This window comes from Lacerta agilis, chromosome 6 (genome assembly GCF_009819535.1).
Source record: "Lacerta agilis isolate rLacAgi1 chromosome 6, rLacAgi1.pri, whole genome shotgun sequence".
Classification (NCBI taxonomy): Eukaryota; Metazoa; Chordata; class Lepidosauria; order Squamata; family Lacertidae; genus Lacerta; species Lacerta agilis.
The window spans coordinates 30,434,878-30,459,009 of record NC_046317.1 but is presented as its reverse complement, the minus strand read 5'-3'; the positions used below and the strand labels follow the sequence as shown (position 1 = coordinate 30,459,009).

The following is a 24,132-nucleotide window of genomic DNA, read 5'->3' as shown; positions in this document are numbered from 1 at the left end:
ACCTACTTTCTATGGCCTACGGAGAGGGAATACGTGCACAAACTGGCAGCATGTACTCATATGTGCAAATTGTATTCTGCATATGCAACAACAGATGTTCAGGAATATATGGGCATTTAAATACCGGTAGCATCATTATTGGTCCATTATGCTAAGCTCTTATTAACATAAAGTGAAAACAGAAAAGATGACAAGCAGAGATACACCCTCCCTTGAGGCAATAGCAGGATGCATTTCAGTCAATCACAAGTGGGGAAGTAAGCATTTGCTGAGGCACCTTTATATTTTGATCCACCAAATGCAAGCTCAGGAAACTGCCATATATTCGAGGTAAAGTTACTTCTGGTTTCATGGGACATTATTATATGTCAAATAAATAATGGCTAGCCACGCTGTTTTTTCTTGGGGGAACCTGATATAAAGTGTGAGGGAACAACCTTAACAATGCATTGCAACTTTCTACATATACTTTGTACCCAGTGATCTAATTAGCATGATTTGGATTTGCTTTGGAAGCATGCCAAGCAAACCATGTTTGCATGCTTTGGGTGTCATTAAATCAGCTCTACTTTGTCCCCGTGTTGAGTTGAAAGTTTTTAAGAGTTTTGATAGATACGCAGCATTTCTATACAGAATGTTGTTATTGGTATCCAGAACACGTCTATTGATCTGCATAGACCAATATTAATAAATATATATATATATATAAACCTTCATATGAAGTATTGATATCAGCGCATTCAAAGCAGGACCAGTGGAGCTTTAGGAATGCAGCCTTAGATCTTAAACCAAGGGTGGGGAACCACTGGCCCTCCAAAAGGCTCCCATTAGGCCCAGGCAGCATGACCAATAATCAAGGATGATGGGAATTGTAGTCCAACCATATCTGGAGGCCACAGGTTCCCCATCCCTGCCTCAAACCCTACCAGGGCATTGGTACTGACTTGACAATAGATTGTTCACAATAGGGTTTTGGGTTGTTGTGATTTCATGATCTTTGATTAATCTGTAGATTCTTCAGAGCTAACATGAGTTCAGTTAATTCACTGGCTTGATTTGTGTGTTGCAATTTAAATGTTGCAGTGAAAAGGCAATATGATGCCTTTATTCAGTAAATGGTTGATTATAGCATCACTTAAGCAAGTTCAAGAATTTACATTGTGATTTATTATGACTGCAGACCGGTAAAATGCAATACAAATATAAGGGACAGAACATTAAAAACAAATAAAAGCAATTATACATTTAACTTGTATCAAAAAGCCAGCCGTTGTTGTTTTTTATAATCTACATTGAAACACTTTAAGATACTTTTCAGTCACCAGGTTTCTCAATACTATGAAAGCACACAATTCAAAATATCACATATATAATATTCATTCTCAAATATAACTCATGACTTTGAAATCACCTGCATAATTCAGCTTTGCTCTGTAGAGCAAGCAATGCGATCTGACTTTATGCAACATTGGTTGAGACTTCACAGCACAGCTCTTTCAGGTGTTTTTTTTTTTTGTAATTGGATGTAGGAGTAACACACAGTAACTTAAGAAAACACAAGCCAGGCAAGGTGGGATCCTTGAAATGGACTATATTGTATATGTGAAACAGGTGAAGAAATCGGCTGCAGAGGTTCCAGATTTTGCAACAAAATGATAGCTTATCCTTGTCATAAGTCAAATAGATTGTTAAAATAAAAGAGAGGAGATAGTTGTCAGGATGGGTTAGATCAAAGACTTACTGCAGATGGCAGCAATAAATTGGGAGGTTTATCTCAAGATGCCAGAGATGGCATGTTTTTTCTGCCAACCACTGTCCAGAATCGAGCAAAAGGAAAGAGAGAGATGTTTCCTAAAGAGAGATTATAAGGGCAGAAGTCTCCCAACTACCTACCTTCTCACCTACCTACATGTAGCTGTCACTGTAAACCAAGAAAGAGGGTTACAAACAAACAACAACAACCACCCTGGGTCTTTCATGAAAAACTGGTGTTAGCCACAGGGCTCCAGTAAGCACATATCATTTGACATTATATATACTCATTATTTATACATCTAAATCACTTGGAGCTGAACCACTAAAACAAACTAGCTGAACAAGAAACAACAAAAACAAAAGGTTCCACTGCCTCCCACAGCCTACAGCAATATGGATTTGATAGATGACTGCTCTGCTCATTTTCATTCTGAGCTAAGCCTGGCTCTCCAATGCCATCAATATCATCAGTGTTGTTACTGCAACTGCTGACTGAAGTTGATGCAATAACTATTAATTAGGTGACTCTGTCCTTTTGCAGAAGCACAGCCAAGCCTGTGTAGTTTCTCCTGGAGTTTACTTTAAGCCATTGTGGCTTGTAGTAGTCTCAAAAGGAACAGAGAAGTTGTGAATCTCCTCCTCCTCCTCCGATTCTCAGCTTTTGATACCATCGCAACCATGGTACCCCTCTGGACTGTCTGTAAGGAGACGGGCCTCAGGGGGACTTTTATGCAGGCTTCTAGTCTTATCATCAGGGAGTGTTCCAGAAGATAGTATTTACTGAGTGTTACTTATCCCCTTGGCTCTTGGACTATGGAGTGCTGGTAGATTTGTCTCCAGTGCTATTTCATAATGCTATTTTTGTTAAATCATATACACACTGTGTTGAATTGAGTGTTAGTCAAACTTAGAGTAGTCCCATTGATTTATCAGGTCTGTTCTAAGTCTGGATCCAACTCATTGGTTTAGGTTTATTAAATTTATTAGACACCTGTATCTTAAAAAAGACTCCAAGCTTCTTACAGCAATTGAATTATATAAAAGTGAAAAAATGAACACAACAGCAATATTCATAATACACTAAAAATCAAAACCCAGCATTACTAATGAGAAACCACCAGAAATAATTGATTAGCATGATGCCAGTATTTAAAAATCATCCAGTCCCATCACATACTTAAGACTAGAGGAATCCCTCAACCTGGTGTCAAACAGATGATAATGTTGGTGCCAGGAGGAGGTTCCTGCTGTGGCTGACCATGCCCCTCAGCTGCTGCATTATCAGGGTGAGTCTGAAGGAACCAATAGGTATACCAATAGGGAAGGCTGGTTTAGTTGTTTAGCTTTATGGATACATTAGCCACATCATACCTGATTTCTCTGCATCCTTCACCTACACTAACCCTAGTTTTATTTGCACTTAGCAGCAGAATCTGGGATAGGCCTAAGCCAGGCATGGCCAAACCTAGCCCTCCAGATGTTTGGGACTACAACTCCCATCATCCCCAGCTAACAGGACCAGTGGTCAGGGATTATGGGAATTGTAGTCCCAAAACATCTGGAGAGCCAAGTCTGGCTAATATTGTTGGGCTCTCCCTTGGCTAAAACACCAGGATGAAAAAGTAAAGAACAGACCTTTCTCCACCTGACCTCACTCCTTTTGTTTGTAGTACATGATAATGCATTTTAACATTACAGTACATAGTTTTGTTTGTTTTTTTTAAAAAAAGGTTTTATTTTATGTGATATATTTTTTGTGTGTGTCTGTGTGTTGTGCTGTATTCCGGGATTTTTTAACAAAGAGCAGGCTAGAAATTCTCTCAATAAATAAATTAATATGTGAAAAAAGTCACCATTCCCTTTCTTGTAAGGTAGGAGCTATGCCTGCTGTTTTATCTGGCTGCTCCTGACAAGACCAAGGTCCGGGGCATTGTGGATGATAAGAATAATTAACTGTACTACATGGGGTGGCAGATAGAGAAAGACTTATAAGCAGCCCCACAGCTATTTCCTTCATCTCTAAGATCTTTGATTTGGTACCTCTCTGCACTTTATGCCTTGAAAGTTTTCCTTAAATGTGTCATTATCTCCTGGATAAACGGCTGCATCTCCCAGGGAAAGAGCACTATGAAAATCAGTGGTTTTGTCTTTTAGTGCATTGTGCTGCTGTGGCAGCTCCACTTAATTATCTTGTTGGGAATGTTTTATTTGCAATAGGAAAGAGACCATTGTGGCTGGGCATCCTTGGCCCGACTCCCTCTGAAAATAAAAACAGAAACAATGTTGTGTCATTAGTATGCATCCTTGCTCAGAAAACTGTCACTGGTGCAATATATTTATGGGAATTTTTTTTTATAAAAAAAATTCCATCATAGTAAAAGAGTAACTGCCATTCAATTCTGCGAAATGCTTTCTCAGCGTCAAAAGATGCTATTACCACTGGGCTGGCATCATCTTTCATCTTAAAGAGGACATTAAATAAGCGTAGCAAATTCGTGCAGGCGAACCTTCTGCACTAAACATAAAATAAAACCCCATGTTGTTCAGGATGAATTATTTTAATACTTATGCTTTGGCTCAATTGGCCAATAACTTTTCCAATTGATTAAAACCTACATTTCAAAGGAAAAAGGGGCCTAAAGGACCCATATTCCTATATGCTTTGGTCTGCTTTGAATATTGTTGTAATCAGCACAACAATGCAGCTTGGGCAACATCTGTTGGTCAGTACCCGATTTGCATAGTCCAGTGCTACAGAACCAATGATGGTTGTGAATACTTATTTCCAAGGGAAGTATCCTTTCTGGAAACAAAAGCTGAAAGATTTTTGAACTCTGTAGAAATGGGAAAGAGGTTCGATTAAGTTCGCAAAGTTACCTAATTTCCACTTTCTGAAACAAGTCACAGCCATCCTTCAAAATGTGCACTTTCACAGTAAAATGTTGATTAATTTTCATGTGGGTGTTTTTTGTTTGCTTATTAAATCACAAAGTAACGTGAAAATGTTAGAAGTGAATTTCCCCCACAAATCGCAACTCCTGCCATTTTTGCCAAATTGTGCCCTTTGCGCCCCCCTGAAAGTTTCATATTTAATTTATTGATCATATCCTACTTTCTCTTCACGAGGAAGGAAATCACAATGGACGACATCACAAATGATAAGGAGGCTGGGTCCCATCTGCCTCCTCTGTAATTCAACCACTATATGCACCAGTTCCTCCAGCGCATGAAGAGGATTGATGGCTACCTAAATGTACAAGACCCCTATGAAATGAAATGCATCCGAGTTTTAAGCATTCCCATCCACCAGACGTTTTGATATGAACAACATGTTAACTGTACTTTTTGTTACTGTTTTTGGCAGCAGCTGTTATTTTCTCCTTGATTTTTTGCTCTGCTTCTGTTTTCATCTGTTGGTATATTTTGATTAAAATGAGGAGCAGTCTTCAATAAGCTAAGTTTAGACTCAGATATTAATTTCTTAAGGTCAGAAAAAGCTGCGGGTTCTTTGCATTTGGCTCAGGTGACATACACGGTGCACTCCGTTTTTAGTACACAGACTGTGATTGTTAGCTACTTATAATGTACAAAAAAAACAACCCAATTACAGGACATAGTGACTGAATCTTCTGTTTAAAATGGGCAGAATAAGCACTAGATATGTTGAGTGAACTTTGTCCAGTATTTGAGGCTAGTATATTGCTGGGGCTTGGATTTGAATATAAATGCTTGACCTACCTTCTCAGGCATAGTTTCTCAAGTGTGGATGATGTTTAGCTACCATATTCCCATTGAAAGAAGTCATATGACTCTGGTAAACACAGAGGGATGTGTTCCAAGCAGAAGTGCTCCATGCTGCAATGTTTTGTCGCAGAGTCCTACCCGTACTAAAAATATTTCCATGCCATCACTCAAGGTGGCACGCAGAAAAGATAAAAACACCTTAAAATAAAACAACAAAAATAAGCATGGTGAACAAAACAATGATTCAGCTGAGGAAATGGGACAAACAAACAAAAACAAAACAGAACAAAAAAATTACTGCAGTTATTCATATGATCGGAAATCTGGGGAAGCAGGTGATAGAATTCTTCATAGCATTTAGCAGAATGATAGCAAATGATTACATGAACACAGCCCTGCCCTTAAAGAGAATATCTGCTGGCATTTTCCAATGTGGCATCTTTTCATCTTTTGCATCTTTTGACAACCAAGCTGCAAATACAGCACACAACATTGCAGTCTTAACCATGTCCACTCAGAATTAAGTTCTATTGAATTCAATGGAGCTTGTTCCCAGAAGAATTGGGTTAGGATTATAGTTTAAATCCATCTTTCTTTTAAAGGACTCTAGGCTTGGGCTATTCCTATTTGAAATACAGTCTCCCTCATCCCAGCACCTCTCTGATTTCTACCCTATACAAGACTAAATCCCTTCCACCTGATTTCAAATTTCAGAACCTGACACAACCGTGAGCTTTTCTTCCTTCCGTGTGTGACAGAAATTGCACCGTTCATGCTTAATCCTGTTTTAAATAGTATTTTGGCCTTCTGGCCTTCTGTGATGATATCTAAGATCTTTTTTATCCATCACACACCACTACAACTCTTCCTGTCACATACAACGTCCCCTTCATGATTCACATTCTCTCTCCCTATTTTAATGTCCTATTTTCTAGCGTTAAAAAACTGCCTTTGTTCTGTAACAGTCGCATATTACAAACACCAAAAAAAGAACAGCACACACAGTTTTTTGTCATTTGAAAGCCCTGCAATAATTAATTAATTAAATGTTACCTCTGCATACCTTTTAGTTTAGCTCCTTCGTGCTGACACTCTCCAACACAGCTGGATGGCACTTTATTTTTCCTTTGAGTCTGGCTTTTTTGTTTTTGCCCAGTACAGTATTATCTCCTTTATCAAAGTAACCAGGGAAATATTGCCGTCTTTGGATAATGCTAAGGAATATCTGTCACAAGGCACTCTTCAATGAAGCCAGCAAAGACCAGGAAGCTTTCAGACACAAGCTGAGCAGATCCCCTGTGGCATAATCACTATCTATGCCTAGGATGGGGAACCTTTGTGGTCTGGGGGTCATGTCTTTATCTCTCTCCATCCTGTGGACCAACTTTGACAGGTGGGTGGGACCCACTGATTTCCCTCTATAAGTATTCAACACCTACAGGCATTGGTGTTGATCTTGTTGGTAGTCACAGTTTTGAGAACGTGTATGTGAAGAAACAAAAAATTAGGAATCTGAAGCCACGGCAGGAGATTTTAGTTCGCTATTTGCCTGCACCTTGACTTCCCATGCAAACTGATATGTACCCATGGATCTCTCGGTTATTGTGTTTTACACCTTGGAGAGATCCAGTGCACATGCACATTTCTTTGCACGTGTAGACATTTAAATGATTGGGGAATCTGTTGCAGGTGAGCTGAAGATTCATTTCTATCAAGTATTCCCCAGGTCTTGTTATTAAGCATAAACCCTGGCTCCATTGATGTACCATAACCAGGGTGTACCTGATTGTTACTGATAGAAACAATGCAATATAATACAGTTGTATCCCAAAATGACTCACTGTTCCCCTCTGCTGTGCTGATATGGCTCCAAACAGTCCTGCAGGGCTGGTGTACATCGTGCTATGTCCACATTTATGCCAACCCTGGCATAAATGTGAAACTACAAGTTTCACATTTTCACTACAGTATCTGTGTTTTATGTATCACACTGCTATTTGACTGGGATACAAAATAACTGGATTTGTTTTACTTATAATATACCTCACGTCTCTAGTATGAGGAATATATGTTAATTTTGCTTTCAGATTGAGGGTGTGGGCTCCTCTGGAGGATCCTGGTATCAATGGCTGTCACTGGGTTGATCCACTAGTCAAAATTCCCAGTATCTAGTGTGGCAAATGAATGAGAAGGAGAGGTCCTATCTATACATATTAGACAGGGACAAGTGTGGGGTTACTCCCTGGACACTGCAGACATCAGCAGCTTACCTCCATGCTACCAGTCAGCAACTATGTGTTTACACTGTGCTGGCTGGCCTTCCCCCTTCTACAGCTACTTCCTGATGCTTACAAGGCAAACTTCTGGCTGTTTTGCTTAGTGAAGCGTCTTACTGGCCACCACTGCCAGCTACAGTTCATAGAAGACCTTCAGGCCTGCTCTGTCCCATAAAGCTAAATCACACCCACCCTACAGTATAAGGAGAGTAACTATTGATTCCTTAGCTGCCTTTTCCCCTTTACCTCATGCATACAATCTCTTGTTTGTGAGAAGAGCAGCAATATACTTTTGGCCAAAATTCAAGAGCAGAGTTATCCAAGAGTTGCACTGCTTTCTGTCACATAGACTCCTCTTGCTTACAAAATAAGTACTCGTGCATGTGTCAAGACAATAAAATAACCAAGTCCCTCCAAGCCTCACACACAACACACAAAAACCCAATGGCAAAACAAAAACAATTGCTAGGCTGATTTCGAAGATATTTGATGGGTCTCTGACGTGCCCCTGCTTGGATTTCACAGAAACTGATCCACTTGTTGTCAGTCTTGTGGTTCAGCCTGTCATCGTAAGTGATGTTTGTGTTTGTGTAAGTAACAGCAGGAGAACTCCCTCTGGGCTATCAACTAATACCTAAGGCACCGAAAACTGTACCGTAATATATTTTTATCTTTTAGTCCTTTCTCATGGTTTATTAATGCCTTCCTCTATGCATATTAGTTAGATGAGCCTACCCTCTTAATGCTAATTTTATTTCAAGTGCAACATTGTTCTAGAATATTTCTTAGACAAAATAAGGTGGGGGGGGGGGACAAAGACAAATGCAGGCCGCAAATCACAATCTGCTACAGACACAGCACTGTTTATAATCCCTTCTTTTGAACATCCCCATATATTTCTGAAACAGCTGTCCAATAATTTGCAAAAATTGCAACATTTCACTTTGCTTTTATTAATTCTGTAGCATTCCATTAAATTAGCTAATTTTCTAGGTAGAGAATTTATTCCTTTGTCTTCAGCAAATATACTTAAACTCATACACACACACACAAATGCAAATGTATGCATCTTTGAAATGGTAATAGGAAAAGAATAGGCTTGCCTTCTGCACTTCAGTGACATCATTTATTTATATTCAAAATGTTTTAAAAGGTATGCCCTTATCCCAGATATTTAAAATGCAGAAGATACAACTTTGTTAAACCAGGACTATGTTTTTGAAAGAGACAAGCAGCATGCATATTGTTTCTTCATGGTGGGTTCTTCTATACTGCTTGAAAATATTTGTTCTTATATAGCTTCATACCTTTATGTATACTGCCTAGGCCCTAGATAAGGAGAAACCAGGAAAAAAATGTGTTAAAATGGCAAAGTCAGCAGATCTTATCATGCTTTTCCCCGTGCATTTTCATTTGCACTTCTTCCTTCTTGTGTCAATATTTCATTCTTTAGCTGTTTGCTTCTGTCAGAAGTTCAAAGACAGCCCAATTTCATAAAAGAGAGATAGTATTTGATTGATCCCAGCATATTGTTTCCACCACCCCCTTTTGACCAGTTCTTGATGCACATTCCCAATTTTTGAAAAGCATTTCATGAATCAGTGTGTGCAGTTTTTTTTAAAAAAAAATCTATAAATGAGTCTCATTACCATGCTAGTTGCTGAATATTTTCCACTGGTTGCGTTTGCAATGCAAAGCTGATTTCACTAACCCTTTATCTCTGCAAAAAGAAAGAAAAAAGTTAATCTATAAATAAAATATACAATATATAGCTTGGTCGGTTAGAACATGAGACTGTTAATCTCAGAGTTGTAGGTTTGAGCCCCACATTAGGCAAAAGATTCCAGCATTTGCAGGGGGTTTGGACCTAGATGATGCAACTCCAACTCTTTTTAAACTTGTTGTGAGAGGCCAAAGAGACTAATGGGATTTGGATTCATAGGTTGCATCTCATAGCCAACTGCACTGCCAGGTTGATAGCACTGGCCAGTATGAGCAGCTCCCTCCATTAAGACACCACTTTCTCCCTGATCTCTCATAGGCAGACTGGGTCCTCCACTGTCAAAAGTAGAGTGTTTCCTGTCTGTGTTCTGCTAAATTTCTTGTAGGTGTAAGCAATAACGTCATAGCTTGTTTAACTCAGTTCTATGTGATCCCACCCTTCGTCTTTCTGCTTTGCTTCCCCAAAATACCAGTTTATCCCCCACTCACTAAAACAATGAAAAAGAGAACAAAACAATAAGGTACAGGACCCCCCTGACCATTAGGTCCAGTCACGGACACCTCTGGGGTTGCGGCACTATCTTACTTTACTGGCCGAGGGAGTGGTATACAGCTTCTGGGTCATGTGGCCAGTATGGACTAAGCCACTTCTGGCAACCACCGCAGCGCACGGAAATGGTGTTTACCTCCTGCCCGAGCGGGACCTATTTATCTACTTGCGCTTTGATGTGCTTTCAAACTGCTGAGTTGGCAGGAGCAGGGATCCGAGCAACGGAGCTCACCCCATCGCCAGATTTCGAAACCGCCGACCTTCTGATCAGCAAGCCCTAGGCTCTGTGGTTTAACCCACAGCACCACCCGCATCCCCAAATAATACAACGATGCAAATGCGCAATTGTGAAGAATTTTTCTTCCTCCATAGTTTTTTGGTTTTTTTTAATGTCATAACAAAATCATCTATAGCTTGTGTTTTCGCATCTATTTATCCTCTGATCTCCCCTGTTTTAATGTACATTCAAGTCCCACAGAGAGGGGATGGGTGGGGTGGAATCCCATCTAGCATAGGAAATTATATTATAAATACAGATGAGCCAAGTAATAGATGCTGCCCCAGAGTTTTGGCACCGTTAAAAAAATACAAGCTGAAATTAAAAAGTGCCTCATAGAGAGACGCAAAACAGTTAACCTCTAAGAGAAAGATGTCATGAAAGGAGGAGAATGAAGTGTGAACAGCTGTAGACTCTGCATGGCAATAGCTTGAAGGCATTCTGAATGTAGAGGACAGATGCTGACAGGCTGACTCTGGGATTATTATGGGGAGAACATTTGCATGCTCAAAGTGTAAGCCCTGGTTACTCAACAGGAGTACTGCAAACAAATATGTCCATTTGAGCAACCACAAACAAGGACAGTGTGTGTGTGTGTGTGTGTGTGGTGGTGTGTGTGTGTGTATTTCATATCTTGCACTGATAGTGTCCGGATCGAGGTAAGCACTCTATTCTGCCTGCTCAGAACCCACCTGGGGTTCTGGGCACACAGTTAAGAAGGATGTTGGCAAGCTGGAATGTGGGCAGAGGAGGTGACCAAGATTATCAAGGATTCTGTAAACTAAGATTGTAAGGAGTGGTTGGGGGAGTTGGGTATGCTTAGCCTGGAGAAGAGAAGACCAAGGGGTGATATGATAGTCATTTTCAAATATTTTTTTCGAAGGCATGTCACATGGAAGATGGAGTAAGCTTGTTCTTTGCTGCCTCTAGAGGGCAGGACCTAACAAATGGGCTTAAATTACAAGAAAGAATACTTCCCCACATTAGGATGGAATTTTTGTGATGGTAACAGCTGTTCAACAGTGGAATGGACTGCTTCAGAAGTGGTTGGACTCTCCTCATTGGAGGTCTTTAAGCAGAATTTGGATGACCACCTCTGTCACAGATGATTTAGCTGTGATTCCTGAGGTGCAAGGGTTGGACTACATGATTCTTGGGGTCCCTTCCAACTCTACAATTCTATGAAGATCTATTAACACATAGCTACCACTGAAACTGCTTTGTGTTGGAAATATTGCCATGGCATGGTGAATTTTACAAAACAATTCTGCAATTTTTCAAAAATAAAAAACCCCACCAAATTTGTGGGCTAATACATGGTGTGTGGGCTGAGATATGGTGATCATTTCCAGATTATGGTGGCATTTAGTGACAGCACAGCTTATTATACTATGTGCATAGTAAAAAACCACACCACACAGGAAATCATATAACAGCCCCAAATTTACACCATTTGTGGACATATGTGCAGTGATCATTTTCAGCTATGTCTGCTGTGCAATGCTGAAACAGAAGATCATTTTAACCAATGTGCATGCAGACATGTGTGCAATACACCATGCCTCCATGTCTGAAATTATCACTATATATAGTCAGTACCTGGGGTAATTGCAGATCTCTCAAAAACGACATGATGATCAAGTGTGCCATTGCACTACTGCCTCTCAGAGGCACTGAGGAGGAAAGGCAGGCTGGAGCAGTCACTCTGGAACTTGCAGAAGTTCTGAGGTTAAAAAAAAAAAGGCAGGAAGATCCCAAGATCACCTTCACTTCAAAGCAGCTATGAAGTTTGGGAGGACGGTGCCTGTTTCTTCTTGTGATATCAGGGCCATTACTCAGTTAAAAACCCAGTTGGGCCCCGAGATTCAGGAGTTCTGAAGAGTGATGGATTAGAGTCTCAGCAATCGGTCACCACATCCATCACCAGTGGGTGTGCCTTCTGTTAGTGCCAACAATGTCATCCAGACAGTTCTGGGCATTGAGACTTTCTCCCGCTATGACTGTCACCTTAATGTTACCACTGGAGCTGATAAGATCTGGACCCACCTAGTGCCTAAATGACAGACCAGCCAGGAATCCCAATTGCACTTCTTGATCTCCACGATATGGGATGGATACCAGTGTTGGGAGCGAGCCCAGTCCCTCCACAGACTTGCACACTCTACCTTTTATCTCTTCCCTGGCACAGTTGCAAGAAGAAGGCAGAAGCTTTTGCTTCTGATGTTGATTGAGTTTAGCATTGCATCCAAAACCTAAACAGTGGTTAATCGTAGCTATGATTGTTGACGCAAGTCAGATTCATAAATGATGGTATGAAATTAGTTGTTCCAACAAACCATAGTTAAGATTAACCACCCTTTGCTGAGTTCAGGTGACACAGCAAGCTTCAGATAATCTCAAACAGAAGCAAAAGCTTATTAACTCCGCTGCCACCTGGATGATGGGGACCCAGAGAGTGCAAGGCCCAGGAGACACTAGACTCATTACCAACATGATAGACTATGGCACCTGTAGTCCTCCATATGTTGTTGGACCCCCAACACCGATCACTTCTAGCAAGCCAACGCAGGTAATGGACAGGGCTGATGGGAATCGGCATCTACCAGATCTTGAGGTTCTTAGGCTCCCCCATCCCTGAACCTTGGCTTTTCACGACACCTGAAAGCAGCCAACGTGGATCTGTGACATACAGTTCTTAATACAGTAATGGGTAAACATGGCGTAGGATGTCAAGCAAGATGCCGATCAGAAACTATTTGCATAAGGAATAATGGGTATAAAGCAAGGAGTACGGCAATTATTTATGTCTCCCTTGCATTTAAAACAAGAAATTACAACTGCTATGAATCACTTTGCACTGAATCTAGCAAGTTAGTTGAACTCTTATAAAATGCTTTATTGACTTGTCCAAACCCAATTAAGTGTTTATGAACTCAGTCTATTCTGCTACCTACTTGCTGCAAAATTTATTATTTTTGTGGAATGTGTCTGTTCATTTTTTCATGTACTACATATATGTGCACACCAATACTGTAAAATAAACAGCTACAGAGCTAAAAAGCTTAATTTTGGTGACTTTAACTGAAATTGGGTTAACTTGGCTCTTTCTTAATTGACTTTAAAATTTCCCTTGATACACCATTTCTACACATAAAAACCACTGCAGAATTTACATTACACTATCTGTTTGTAACAGTACCTGCCATGGCTGCCAAGGGATATGTCTATGATCATCATGGCTATCTAATTAAATATATGCATATCAGACAACTGGACATGATTCAAGGCAAGCTCACATTAAATTACAAAATTTAGATGGGCCACTTAATCAATAAACTCAGCAACTAGCTCTAGCTATCACCCCAACTCATAAGCTTGATGGCTTGGTTAGACATACTGTGTAAACAGATGTCCAACATACATCCATGAGCCTTAATCATAAATATGATGCTTTCGTTTGGCATTGGATATAGGAAAACTTTCTCAGTTGCCAGCAACCTGCTTGCTCATAGCAGGGCGGGGGAGTAGTACTTTTAAAATGCATGAGCTGTCTTTTGTAGCCTTGCAGGAGACTTGGAAACCACCATTAATTTTGCTTTAAATAATCCATCAAGCTGGTCCTTGTTCTGATAATCTGAGTTTCAAGTGAGACCACATCATGACAAAGAATTACCAAGACCTGATGAGGTTCTTTTCATATTGCTTCTCCTCTCTATTGGTTCTGTTCAGTTCTAAACCACAAATTGAGTAAATGGCAAGAACAACAACCCAGTGCCGACAATCTTCTTTGAAATAAGATAAAATGTGTTTTACTACCTAATCGTTTTAGTATTGTACACTTCTGATAATCAGTTTTTCTTTCTTTTTCTTCTTCTTCTTTTTTTAAAAAAACAAATCCTTAAGTGCTACTTTTGCAACAGACTAGTGATTGTATTTGTTCCACCGCCAGTCCATGAGTGAATTAGTAAAGATGAAAAATGGATTTCAGAGACAATTTCAGCCTTGAAAAGATACAATTTGCAACTATGGATAGGTTAGCTTGCTGATAGTTTTTCTCCTAAATACTGAATAGATATACGGTAGGTTGAATGGGAAGACAGATATTACAGTGTGATGGTTATGTGAAATTTGGAGAGATGTGAACATAATTAAGAAGTGCATATTATCTAAAGTATCGTAGTGTCATTTTAATCACTTCCTAAGAAAACAACTGAAGGGTGCACACTTAAATGTGAGCAAGGAAGTATGAAAATTCAGTTTTACTAATGTTTCATACCAATGAAATATGAATCATTAATAAAGAAGACAGGACAGATCCTGAAGTTGAGGCTCCAGTTACTTTGGCCACCTCGTGAGAAGAGAAGACTCCCTAGGAAAAGACCCTGATGCTGGGAAAGATGGAGGGCACAAGGAGAAGGGAGCGACAGAGGATGAGATGGTTGGACAGTGTTCTCGAAGCTACTAACATGAGTTTGGCCAAACTGCGAGAGGCAGTGAAGGATAGGCGTGCCTGGCGTGCTCTGGTCCATGGGGTCACGAAGAGTTGGACACGACTGAACGACTTCTGAACAACACCAATAAAGAAGAAGAAAAGCCCCAGGGAAAATAAAATGGGCCCCATTAAATAGCAAAACCATTTTATTAATAGAGAAAGCTATAATCTAAAATTAGTACAAAGCAAACATTTTTAAAGATTAGCTAGGCTATGTGATATGAAAAGCAACCAAAATGCTTTATGAATGATGGGAAGGAAGGTATGATATATGATATGAATAACTGGCTCACAGACATAAGACCAGAAACATTAAACTGTAGTTAGTAAATAATCAAGCACTATGAATAGATATGGAACATTCACAAAAGAGTTGCTTGGAAAAACACACAAACGCTAGTGAGAGATAGAGAGACAGAATTAATGGCCCAGAAAACTACAAGCACTTAGGTCTTTAAAAGGAAATGATAGGTAGAGAATAGTGCTTAAAACAGGAATTTTTGAATAAAGATAATGCTGGTGTATCAGCGCAAGTACGCCTTGCATTTTTAAAATACATAATTTTATGTTGGTCAGGAAAGGATAATTCACTGATGGAGAATATGCCATTGTAGAGTTTGTGAGTGCAAACTTAGGATTCCTTTTCCTGTCTCCTGGAGCGATCTTTTCCCCTGTCCACAAATCGAAAAAAGTAGGCATCTGATTTTCACCTAGGGTTAATAAAAGCTAAAAGTAAACTCTAAAATTCTACCTACAGTATGCTGATCCGAGAAGGAGCTGTGAGCCGGCGCGGCTTAGGACCCAGAAGGCCCCGCCAAGCGGCAGTTGTGTAGATCACTGGAGACTCTAAAAGGGTCCAGTTTTAATTCTCTCTCTAATCTCTGCAACAGCCGCGCTTCCCACAACAGCTCAAGGTTGGGCTGATCCCGACTGTGGCTTTGGATTTTTTTTTATTCCCCGCTCCCAATCCCGGCGAGGAAACCGCATTCACTGGCTCCTTCGCAATGGAAACCCTCGAGGAAAAAGTGGCTTCAGTCGCTCGAGCCTAGGAGATCGCGGTATCTAAAGGAGAGGGGCACGAAATGAAGACGCTGGTGGTAAGTCAGCTTTGCAGGAAACTAAAAATGGTCCCAGATTACGCTTCCCGCCTCCGGTCCTTAGGAACTGTGAAGCGAAACCACCAGACGGGGCTGGGAGTTGTCGGGAGAGACAGACAGACCCCAGCCTGCCTTTGTGGTCGGGTCATTTCAGCCTCTGTGCAGCTTGTCCTATTTATTTATGGGCTTTTTTGCTCCATGGGCAATTTTGGAAGGGGGTCTTTGGATGAAACCTTGTCAAGGAAGAGAAGCAAAGGAACTTCCCGCCTGCCTTTTTTTAAAAAATAGCAAATAGGTTCACATGGCCATGATGATGGCTGTTGGTGTTCAGCTGAACCTACTTGCCTTGCAAGGAGGGATCTCGGGCGCTTAGAGCAATAATCACGGGCAGGCATTTCTCCTTCCCCCCATGCCCACCCCCACCCAGAAAACTGCAAGACGTGGGAAGCAGTGGGAATAGCAGCGAAAGGGTAAGCCGGGAAAGTGATAGGAGGATAGAGAGGCTTAGGAAGGCAAAAAGCAGAGGGGGGGGGCGGTCAAATTCAGGAAGTAGCTGCACTTTTCAAAAGGCTTCTCTGCTTTGGAACTTGCAGAGGCTGGAAATAGACGGTTCCACTCCGGCTTCTTCCGCCACCCCAGAGATTAAAATGGTAGCGCTGGGTGGCACCCGCCCGCCGCCCTCACCAACCTGCAGCCCTTCAGGGATCTCTCCATGGAGAGACCCAACCCCTTCCAGAAGAAGTTAAAAACTTGCAAAGGCTACCAAGGCACGGAGCTGCATTCTCCTCGCACACACCCGCATCCCCGCCATATGAAAGGACAGGGGAAACTTGCAAAAAAGGGCTGCCTCAAATGAGTAGACTGGCGCGGGTGTGCACAGAGAGAGAGAGAGACGCCGAGCTTTTATTGACAACAATCGCAACTCCTCAAACAGTGGCGGGTTGCAAAGGCGAGGCGGGAAGCGGCGGGGCGGGGGCTGCGCGGCTCGTGAGGCGGGAAGGAGAGCGGCGGGGCAGCGGGAGACTGGAGGGGCGGCGACTGAGCCGAGAGGGACCCCGGCGACGGTGCTGCCGCCTGAGCCGCCCGAGCGCAACGCCTCCTGGCCGCCGCTTCCCGCTCCGCCATCTCCGCTACGTCCGGCCTCGGGCCCCGCTGCGCTCCGCTCGCCGCCTGCCTCGTGGGGAGCGCGCTCTCCCCTGCGCGCGGCGGGTTCTCTCAGCGTGTCTCCTTGTCCCCCTTTTCAGCGCCATGGGCTGGCTGTGTCTTTAGCGCTTACCACCATGTGCACTAGCTTGTTGCTCATGTATGGTAGCATCGGAGGCGGCGGTGCTGGTAGTGGCGGCGGCGGCGGAGGAGGAGGTAGTAGCGGCGACGGAAGCCCGAAAGAGCAAAGCCAACCGCAGCAGCAGCAGCAGCAGCAGGTGGCGGGGACGGCGAGCCAGAAGCCGGAGAGCCAGCAGCCACTGGGCGGCAGCGGGCAGAGGCGCCTCCCCGACCGCCCCTTGGAAGGCTACATCGGGGTCCTGGACCACAAGGTGAGCGCAGGCGGCGAGGTGGGGGGCGGGGCGGAGGCCAAGGGCGGACAAGGGCGGACAAGAGGGAGCTCCTCCTACTCCTCTGGGGCCCTTGGCTTGGCCGACTGATGAAAGTACTCCGGGGAAAAGGGGTGTGTATAGACATTTTCTGTTGCATGAACTATGGGGAAATGGCATGGGAGTTAAGGAGGCGTGTACAATAAGAGTCCCACGAACATAGAGCCCTGTGGGATGTTTTTAGAGGTCACGTTGCCATTTAAAAGGCTGCCCTTTATTCCAGGGGCAATCAATCCAAATTATTCTGTAGATCACTTTGGATCACTTTCTGTGGGGGGGACGGACAAAAAGCAACGAATACATGTTGTTAACAATAATAATGAATTCATATAGAATCCTATAGAAGGGACCACAAGGGTCATTGAGTCCCACCCCCTGCGATGCAGGGATCTTTTGCCCAACGTGGGGCTCCAACTCATGGCTCTTGAGATAGAGGCTTGTGCTGTACCAGCTCAGCCAGGTTTGCTTTATTTTATTAATACTGCTTGTTGGGATATCTCAGAGCAAGAGCTACATACTATTGCTCCTTAAGAGAGGGATGTTTCTTAAAAAAAAAAACAACATATTTTCAGGAATGAATGGAAAATGTACATAATTAATGTAAAACTCAATAAAGAATAATAACAGAAAGAGAGAGAGAGGAATGTTTCATCTGATGGCTGTATACAGTGGGTGGTATCCTAACTAAGGCTGCAATCCAAATCCCACAGGAGGCGTTGGATTGCTTGAAGATCCCTTTTGTTTCTGCTGGCTCAACTAGCTTCCCCTGTGTGGGGGAGCAGAAGGCCTACTGGTATCTCTGCCAGCAGAGCCCAGCAGAAAGCCCCCAAGTGGGGCAGGGTAAGGCTGAACTGGCTGGATTCCCAGCTGATTCCACAGCCAGTGCCAACCAGCACAGAGCCTAATTTGGGCCCAATCGCTGTGCCATCTTCCACTGCTGCCACCATGAGTGGGTAAATTCAATGGGTCTGTTCCCTATATGGCTTAGTCAGATACCACCCACTGGTTTCACAATTGGGAAGTGTCTTAACAGGGAGTTCTGTTGCACTGGGAGCTTTTCCAGACAAAAAAAAATATGGCATGGCCTAAATTATGCAAATCAAACAGATAAACAGGCTTCAATCACTCCCTTTTGCAGAAGTGTTTTTGTGAAAAGGGCACTACCCTCAGAAGGAATTCCTTCCTTTAAAGTAAGCTTCATCTGCCAGTTTGTAGGTCTGCCTGTAATGGGCAACTTCTGCTTCTTAGCAGATCAAAGTCTCTAACATTGGTTTTGAAGGCTCTGCAGACCCCACAGAATCAATATTCTCAAGGGCAAAGGAAAGATAGTTGGCTTAAAAAAAATGGTGCATACGAATTTCAACCTTTCCATTGGGCCTAGGATAAATGATACTGATGATGCAGTGCTGTGCATGCTTTGTGTGTAGTATACAAACCTATTTGCAGAAGTAAAATTTGGTGTTGTGGATAAGTTCAGAATGGCGCTCTTGTCATTAGTAATATTTGCTACAGAGGATACTTTCAAGACTGATAGTCTCTAATTGCATTCTGAAGCGAAGGTGACAAAAGTATGGTTTTATTAACGCAGTAAGAAGTGTAGGAAGAGGTCTCAAATTACTGTGGTGTAATGGGATTTAAATGTATATTATGTGTGGAAAAACTGGGTATGTGCACAGAAGCACATACCTCCTAGGACTTCACAGTAAATTCTTAGCCTACGAAAAGCTACCATGTCACCAAGAAGGCTTTGAACCTGCCTTCTCTCTTTCTACCTGCAGGGAGCTGGGTGTTGTCATTGCTTTAACACTTGGGGGAAGTTCAGACAGGTAATCTCTACCTATAGTCTGAAGACATTCCATTCCATACAGGAAAAGCAAGTGCTCTTTTCTGCACATTTCAGGTGGCTGTTTAGAGTAAATAGACAAGATTTGACTGTGATTTTGGCAGTAAGCATTGTAGTAATTGTTGTCCTTTGAGATATATATATATATATATATATATCATACATCTACTGATAGGAGTTACTTAAAAAGCATGATTAAGTGATACGGGAGATGAAGTATGGATTAATTTGAGATTTAAAAAAATTAATTACTGCACCTTTCTAATATAAGGCTATGGCCCCTGTGCACAGTTCTCTTGAAATAAATGCCTTACAAGTCAACAAAATTTAGGTAAGGGTGCTTCAGGGCTGGAGCCCTTCACCACGGCATTGCTTTTCTATAACTAGCAAGGAGTGGAACTGAGACATAGGGTTGGAATTCAACATCATGCTATGTGGGTGTCCCATCCGTCAATCCTCCTGCTGCATGCTGTTCTGGGAGTTCTCCCATAACTGCCACAAGCCCATTCTGGCAGGTGCCAGAGGGGGTGGTGGGACGGAGGAGGGTGGGAGAAGCCCTGTTGCGCAGGGAGGAGCCCTCATGCAAGATTTGCACAGATGGGACTCATTGGGTGAATCCTGCCCAAAGGTTCCACACACTGCTCAATAGAGTGCTTTATTATCCAGCACATTGCCATTCCCAATGGAAACCCAGAAGACTACTTCCTGATGCCTACTACTCACAAGTAAGTTCCTGTTGTCAGTAAAGCTCAGTTTTCATGCTAATTAAAGGTTTTATTGCACCAGGTTTTTGGGGACTGAATGACAAATAACCTCTGGCTTATCACTTGAATTACCGGTAAGTCCGTCTCAATTGGTCCCAAGCCGGTTTCTTTTTCCTGTGGTAGAAGAAGTCTTTAATTACTGATTTCTTGTCATTTAAATCATTATTTATTTTTAATGGTGCCTTTAATAAAGCCTTTGTTAAAAAAAGAAAGAAAGAAAGAAAGAAAAAGAAAATAGAAGAAGCCGCCACAGGACATTCTGCAATTTACGTTGCAGTCTTAAGCACTCATACTAGGAAGCTCAATGGGGCTTCCTTCAGAGTATACATAATGAAGTTTATTCCGTTAGAGAGACTATTCAATGGGCAAATCAGAGGCTATTTATCTCGGGAGTCCTCCAGCATGCATCAACAGAAAGCAATAAAGCTGGCTGAAGATGCAAAGAGGAAGCATTCAGTGTAAAGGCACAAAATCCCAGAAAGACTTCAAACACTACTGGACAGACTTTCTTACATAGGGTATAGGGCTATTTAGTTATCCGGTTGCAAGAATTGTGTTCTACCCATAAGCAGGTCTAATAACATCGGGGAAGCAATGGACTAACAATGACAACATGTGAATGCTCTATGAAAAGGGAGCTACTTTGGAAATACTCTCACAGTGTATTTAGGAACAAGGTGTTGAAGGTTGTGCCTAACAGCAGTACTAACAGATATGTAGGAAACTTTGCTGTTTCCATCATAACTTCACCTGATATATTTTTTTTAACATTGTATTTTCTCTTTCAACGCATCATACATAATTCCTTTGGGATCTATTCATGACTATATGTCAAAAGTAAACAGCTTCCTCCCTTCCTTTCATAGTAGGTTCCAACACTATATATAGCCTTGATTTGATGAAAGCTGGGTTGTTCTTTCAAGAAAGAAGTATCAGCGTAATTTTCAGAATTGCGCTGATACTTCTTTCTTGAAGTTGACAGCAGTAACAAATACAGAAGATAATGTTGGTAACTTGCAGATAAATACCATGTACAGAACTTGAACGAAAAGACAGTTCAGTATTACTCTTAACACATGGAAAAATAAATAAAGGGATCTGGTTCAAGTGACTTGCTTTTTCTAGTTATAATGAGATACTTCACTACCAACTTAACATTTGGAAACTAAAAGGTAATTTTTTCTATAGAAATAGTTGAAGGAAAACCTCCAAGTACTAACAGGTCTGAAGACTTAGAATATGTTGCTTTCAGAGAGCATGATGACCAGCATAATTTAATTGTACCCCCCCCCACACACATATAATATAGCCAGTGTGGTGTGGTGGTTAAGAGTGGTAGACTTGTAATCTGGTGAACCAGGTTCGTGGCTCCATTCCTCCACATGCAGCTCCTGGATGACCTTGGGCTACTCACACTTCTTTGAAGTCTCTCAGCCCCACTCAACTCACAGAGTGTTTGTTGTGGAGGAGGAAGGGAAAGGAGCCCAAGGTCACCCAGCAGCTGCATGTGGAGGAGCGGAGACGCGAACCTGGTTCACCAGATTACGAGTCTACCACTCTTAACCACCACACCACACTGGGTAGTTCTGATTTCCATAAAGGTCATTGATGTTACCATACAGTTACTCTACAACTGTTTGTTTTTTTTAAAAAAAACAACCTTGAGATCGAAGCCAAATATCTAGATGGACTGGTTCATTTGCATATCACATCAAACTAGCTTTTACCAGTCTGATGCCCCCCAGATGTTTTGGCCTACAACTCCCCCCTAGTTTGGACTACAACTCCCATGCTTGAGTCGTAATAAAACATCTGGGCAGTGTCAGGCTGGCAAAGACTACCTTAAACCATAGTTAAAATGAACTCAAGTTTGATGTGAACGAGCAGTGTTCAGTTCACGGTTTATTGCAGAGAAATAAACCATAAGTTTGTTTTGTCCCCAGCAGAGCAGGGAAGAGAAATTTGGGAACTCCCATTAAACATCATTCAGATGTTGACTGTGCATGTTGTGTGTGTTCTGCTTTTTGTTCCCAGCAGCATTAACTATTTCTCTGAGCTTGAAAAATTGCATCACTGGTTCATTTCATTCTGATGATTCTTGTTTAAACTTTCAGTGTGCATTAAGTGATAACATTCTATCTGTATCACAAAGCAGTGGAACAAAGATAGAAAATGGTACCTTTTGCTCCATGCCAGATTGCTAGTTTCTTTGCAAGCAGCTGTCAGTCTTGACTTGGCACCAGCTCTGTTTGTAATCCCTTGAAGTACTTTATCCCTTATTGCTACTAACTATGTATCAATCATCTCAACATGTTGTGCATTTAAAATTCCACATCATTATGTATTTACTGTGGGAAAACATAGGAACTTGTTATCTTATTGAGATACTTTTCCTGCCCTTTTTTGAGGAGGGGGATAGTTTGAAGGTGTGAAGCTTTGTCCCAGCAAAAAAGCTGATTTGAATGTGACCAGAAGACTGGAATTAGGCACGTTGGACAGGGCCAACAAAAACAGACATGGGAGCAGAAATTGCCAATATTCACCTATTCATCCCATGTCCAGAACAGAAATCATTCGGCGAATATGATCACTATTCACAGTTGTTGCTTTCACTCTGCAAACAAGACGTAATTTATTACATTTCCCCCCATTTCCATTGCATTTCCATTGTATTGAAATGAATGGAGTTGAATAACACAACGCCAACATGTAATTAATTACATAATTGCGCCACAGTGGACAGTGAGACAATTAATAGTTTTTGGTGGGAAACAAACTGCATTGGAACAGAAACAGTGCTGCATGTTAAAGTCACTTAAAGTCACTTGTATATTTTGTGAGATGTACTGTATGATATATACATTATTTTGAAGTGGTGTATTAGTATATTTTGAATGACATTGTAATCAATTATATATCCACTACCAGTTATTAGCCAGTGTGTTGCATTTGTGTTGATTGTTACATTTTGCAACACAGGGGTTTGTGTTTGTCCATGTTATGCATATAGAGCAGATTGGAAAGTGATGCCTTCCTACATCCCTGGCTGGAATGCCATATTATTGAGGCCCAGTGATGCGCTTGAGACAGTAAACATAGTAAAGAGATGTGCTGTGGTCAGAAATATGCTCACTTCTCTCTGATGCATTGGTAGTAGTCCATGGAGCAAGCCAGTTTGTGGAATTCAGAGACTCGGAAAGGGAATTCAACACAAGCAAGGTGGCAGGATGCATAAGTAACAGCAAGATGAAGTTGCTGCCTCAGTTTACTAAGACCTAAGAGCAAGGCTGATCCCTGAGGTTCTACATAATGTAGGGGCTGGTCCCCATTTCTCTTTCTGCTGCTGTGTGGCTAGAATTTAATCTCAAGCACTTGCTGCTAGGGTGGAAAAGTTCTATACTACTATCCTCCAGCAGCAATAACTTATTTAATCAAAAAGTGCAGTAGTGCTATATATGAACTTAATCGGCTAGTTACAGCTACTCAGCCTCTGGCCACATCTTACATCCCAGGCATAATGCTATCCTACATAAATTCATAATCTTTGATGCGGCTTACTCATCACCCGCACCTGCCCACAAGTATGGCAGCATACTAGTCACTAGAATTGTAAAAAAGATCAAAAGGTTTAAATTGCCTCAAAAATTGACAACTCTGCAAATGCATCAAAATTGCCAAAAAAATTATTTTGCATGAGTATAAGCTAGGTGTTCTGTCTCTGTGTAGTACAGATGTCTTTTACACACACACACACACTATACCCCCAGTAAGAACTAAAGCATGTTAAGGGGACATATCTGGCTTTTAATGCGATCAGCTGAAATAGAAATTCCGTAACCCAATAGCATTTTGCTGAACGAAAAAAGTGGGCTTTAGCTTTTAGTTTTATTTTTGTCACTGGCTTTCTGCTTTAACCTGCCCTGCATTGCTCAGTGACACATGCAGTTAATGGTGCCCATGAAACAAAGGTTGCATTGATATTAAGGACCATGGTGTATTAATTTAGCTCCTAATTAGTGT

The 24,132-nt window shown here is 41.7% G+C and overlaps 1 protein-coding gene across 1 annotated transcript in view; it reads left to right on the top strand.

The window, feature by feature from the left end:
- Nucleotides 1-17,129: 17,129 nt before the first annotated feature.
- ST6GALNAC5 (ST6 N-acetylgalactosaminide alpha-2,6-sialyltransferase 5) overlaps nucleotides 17,130-24,132 on the top strand; it is a 72,071-nt gene continuing 65,068 nt past the window's right edge. Inside the window, exon 1 of the mRNA XM_033151788.1 lies at nucleotides 17,130-17,448. Within this exon, the coding sequence (XP_033007679.1) occupies nucleotides 17,194-17,448 (255 nt within the window). The 5' untranslated portion in view covers nucleotides 17,130-17,193. The remainder of the gene's footprint in view (nucleotides 17,449-24,132) is intronic.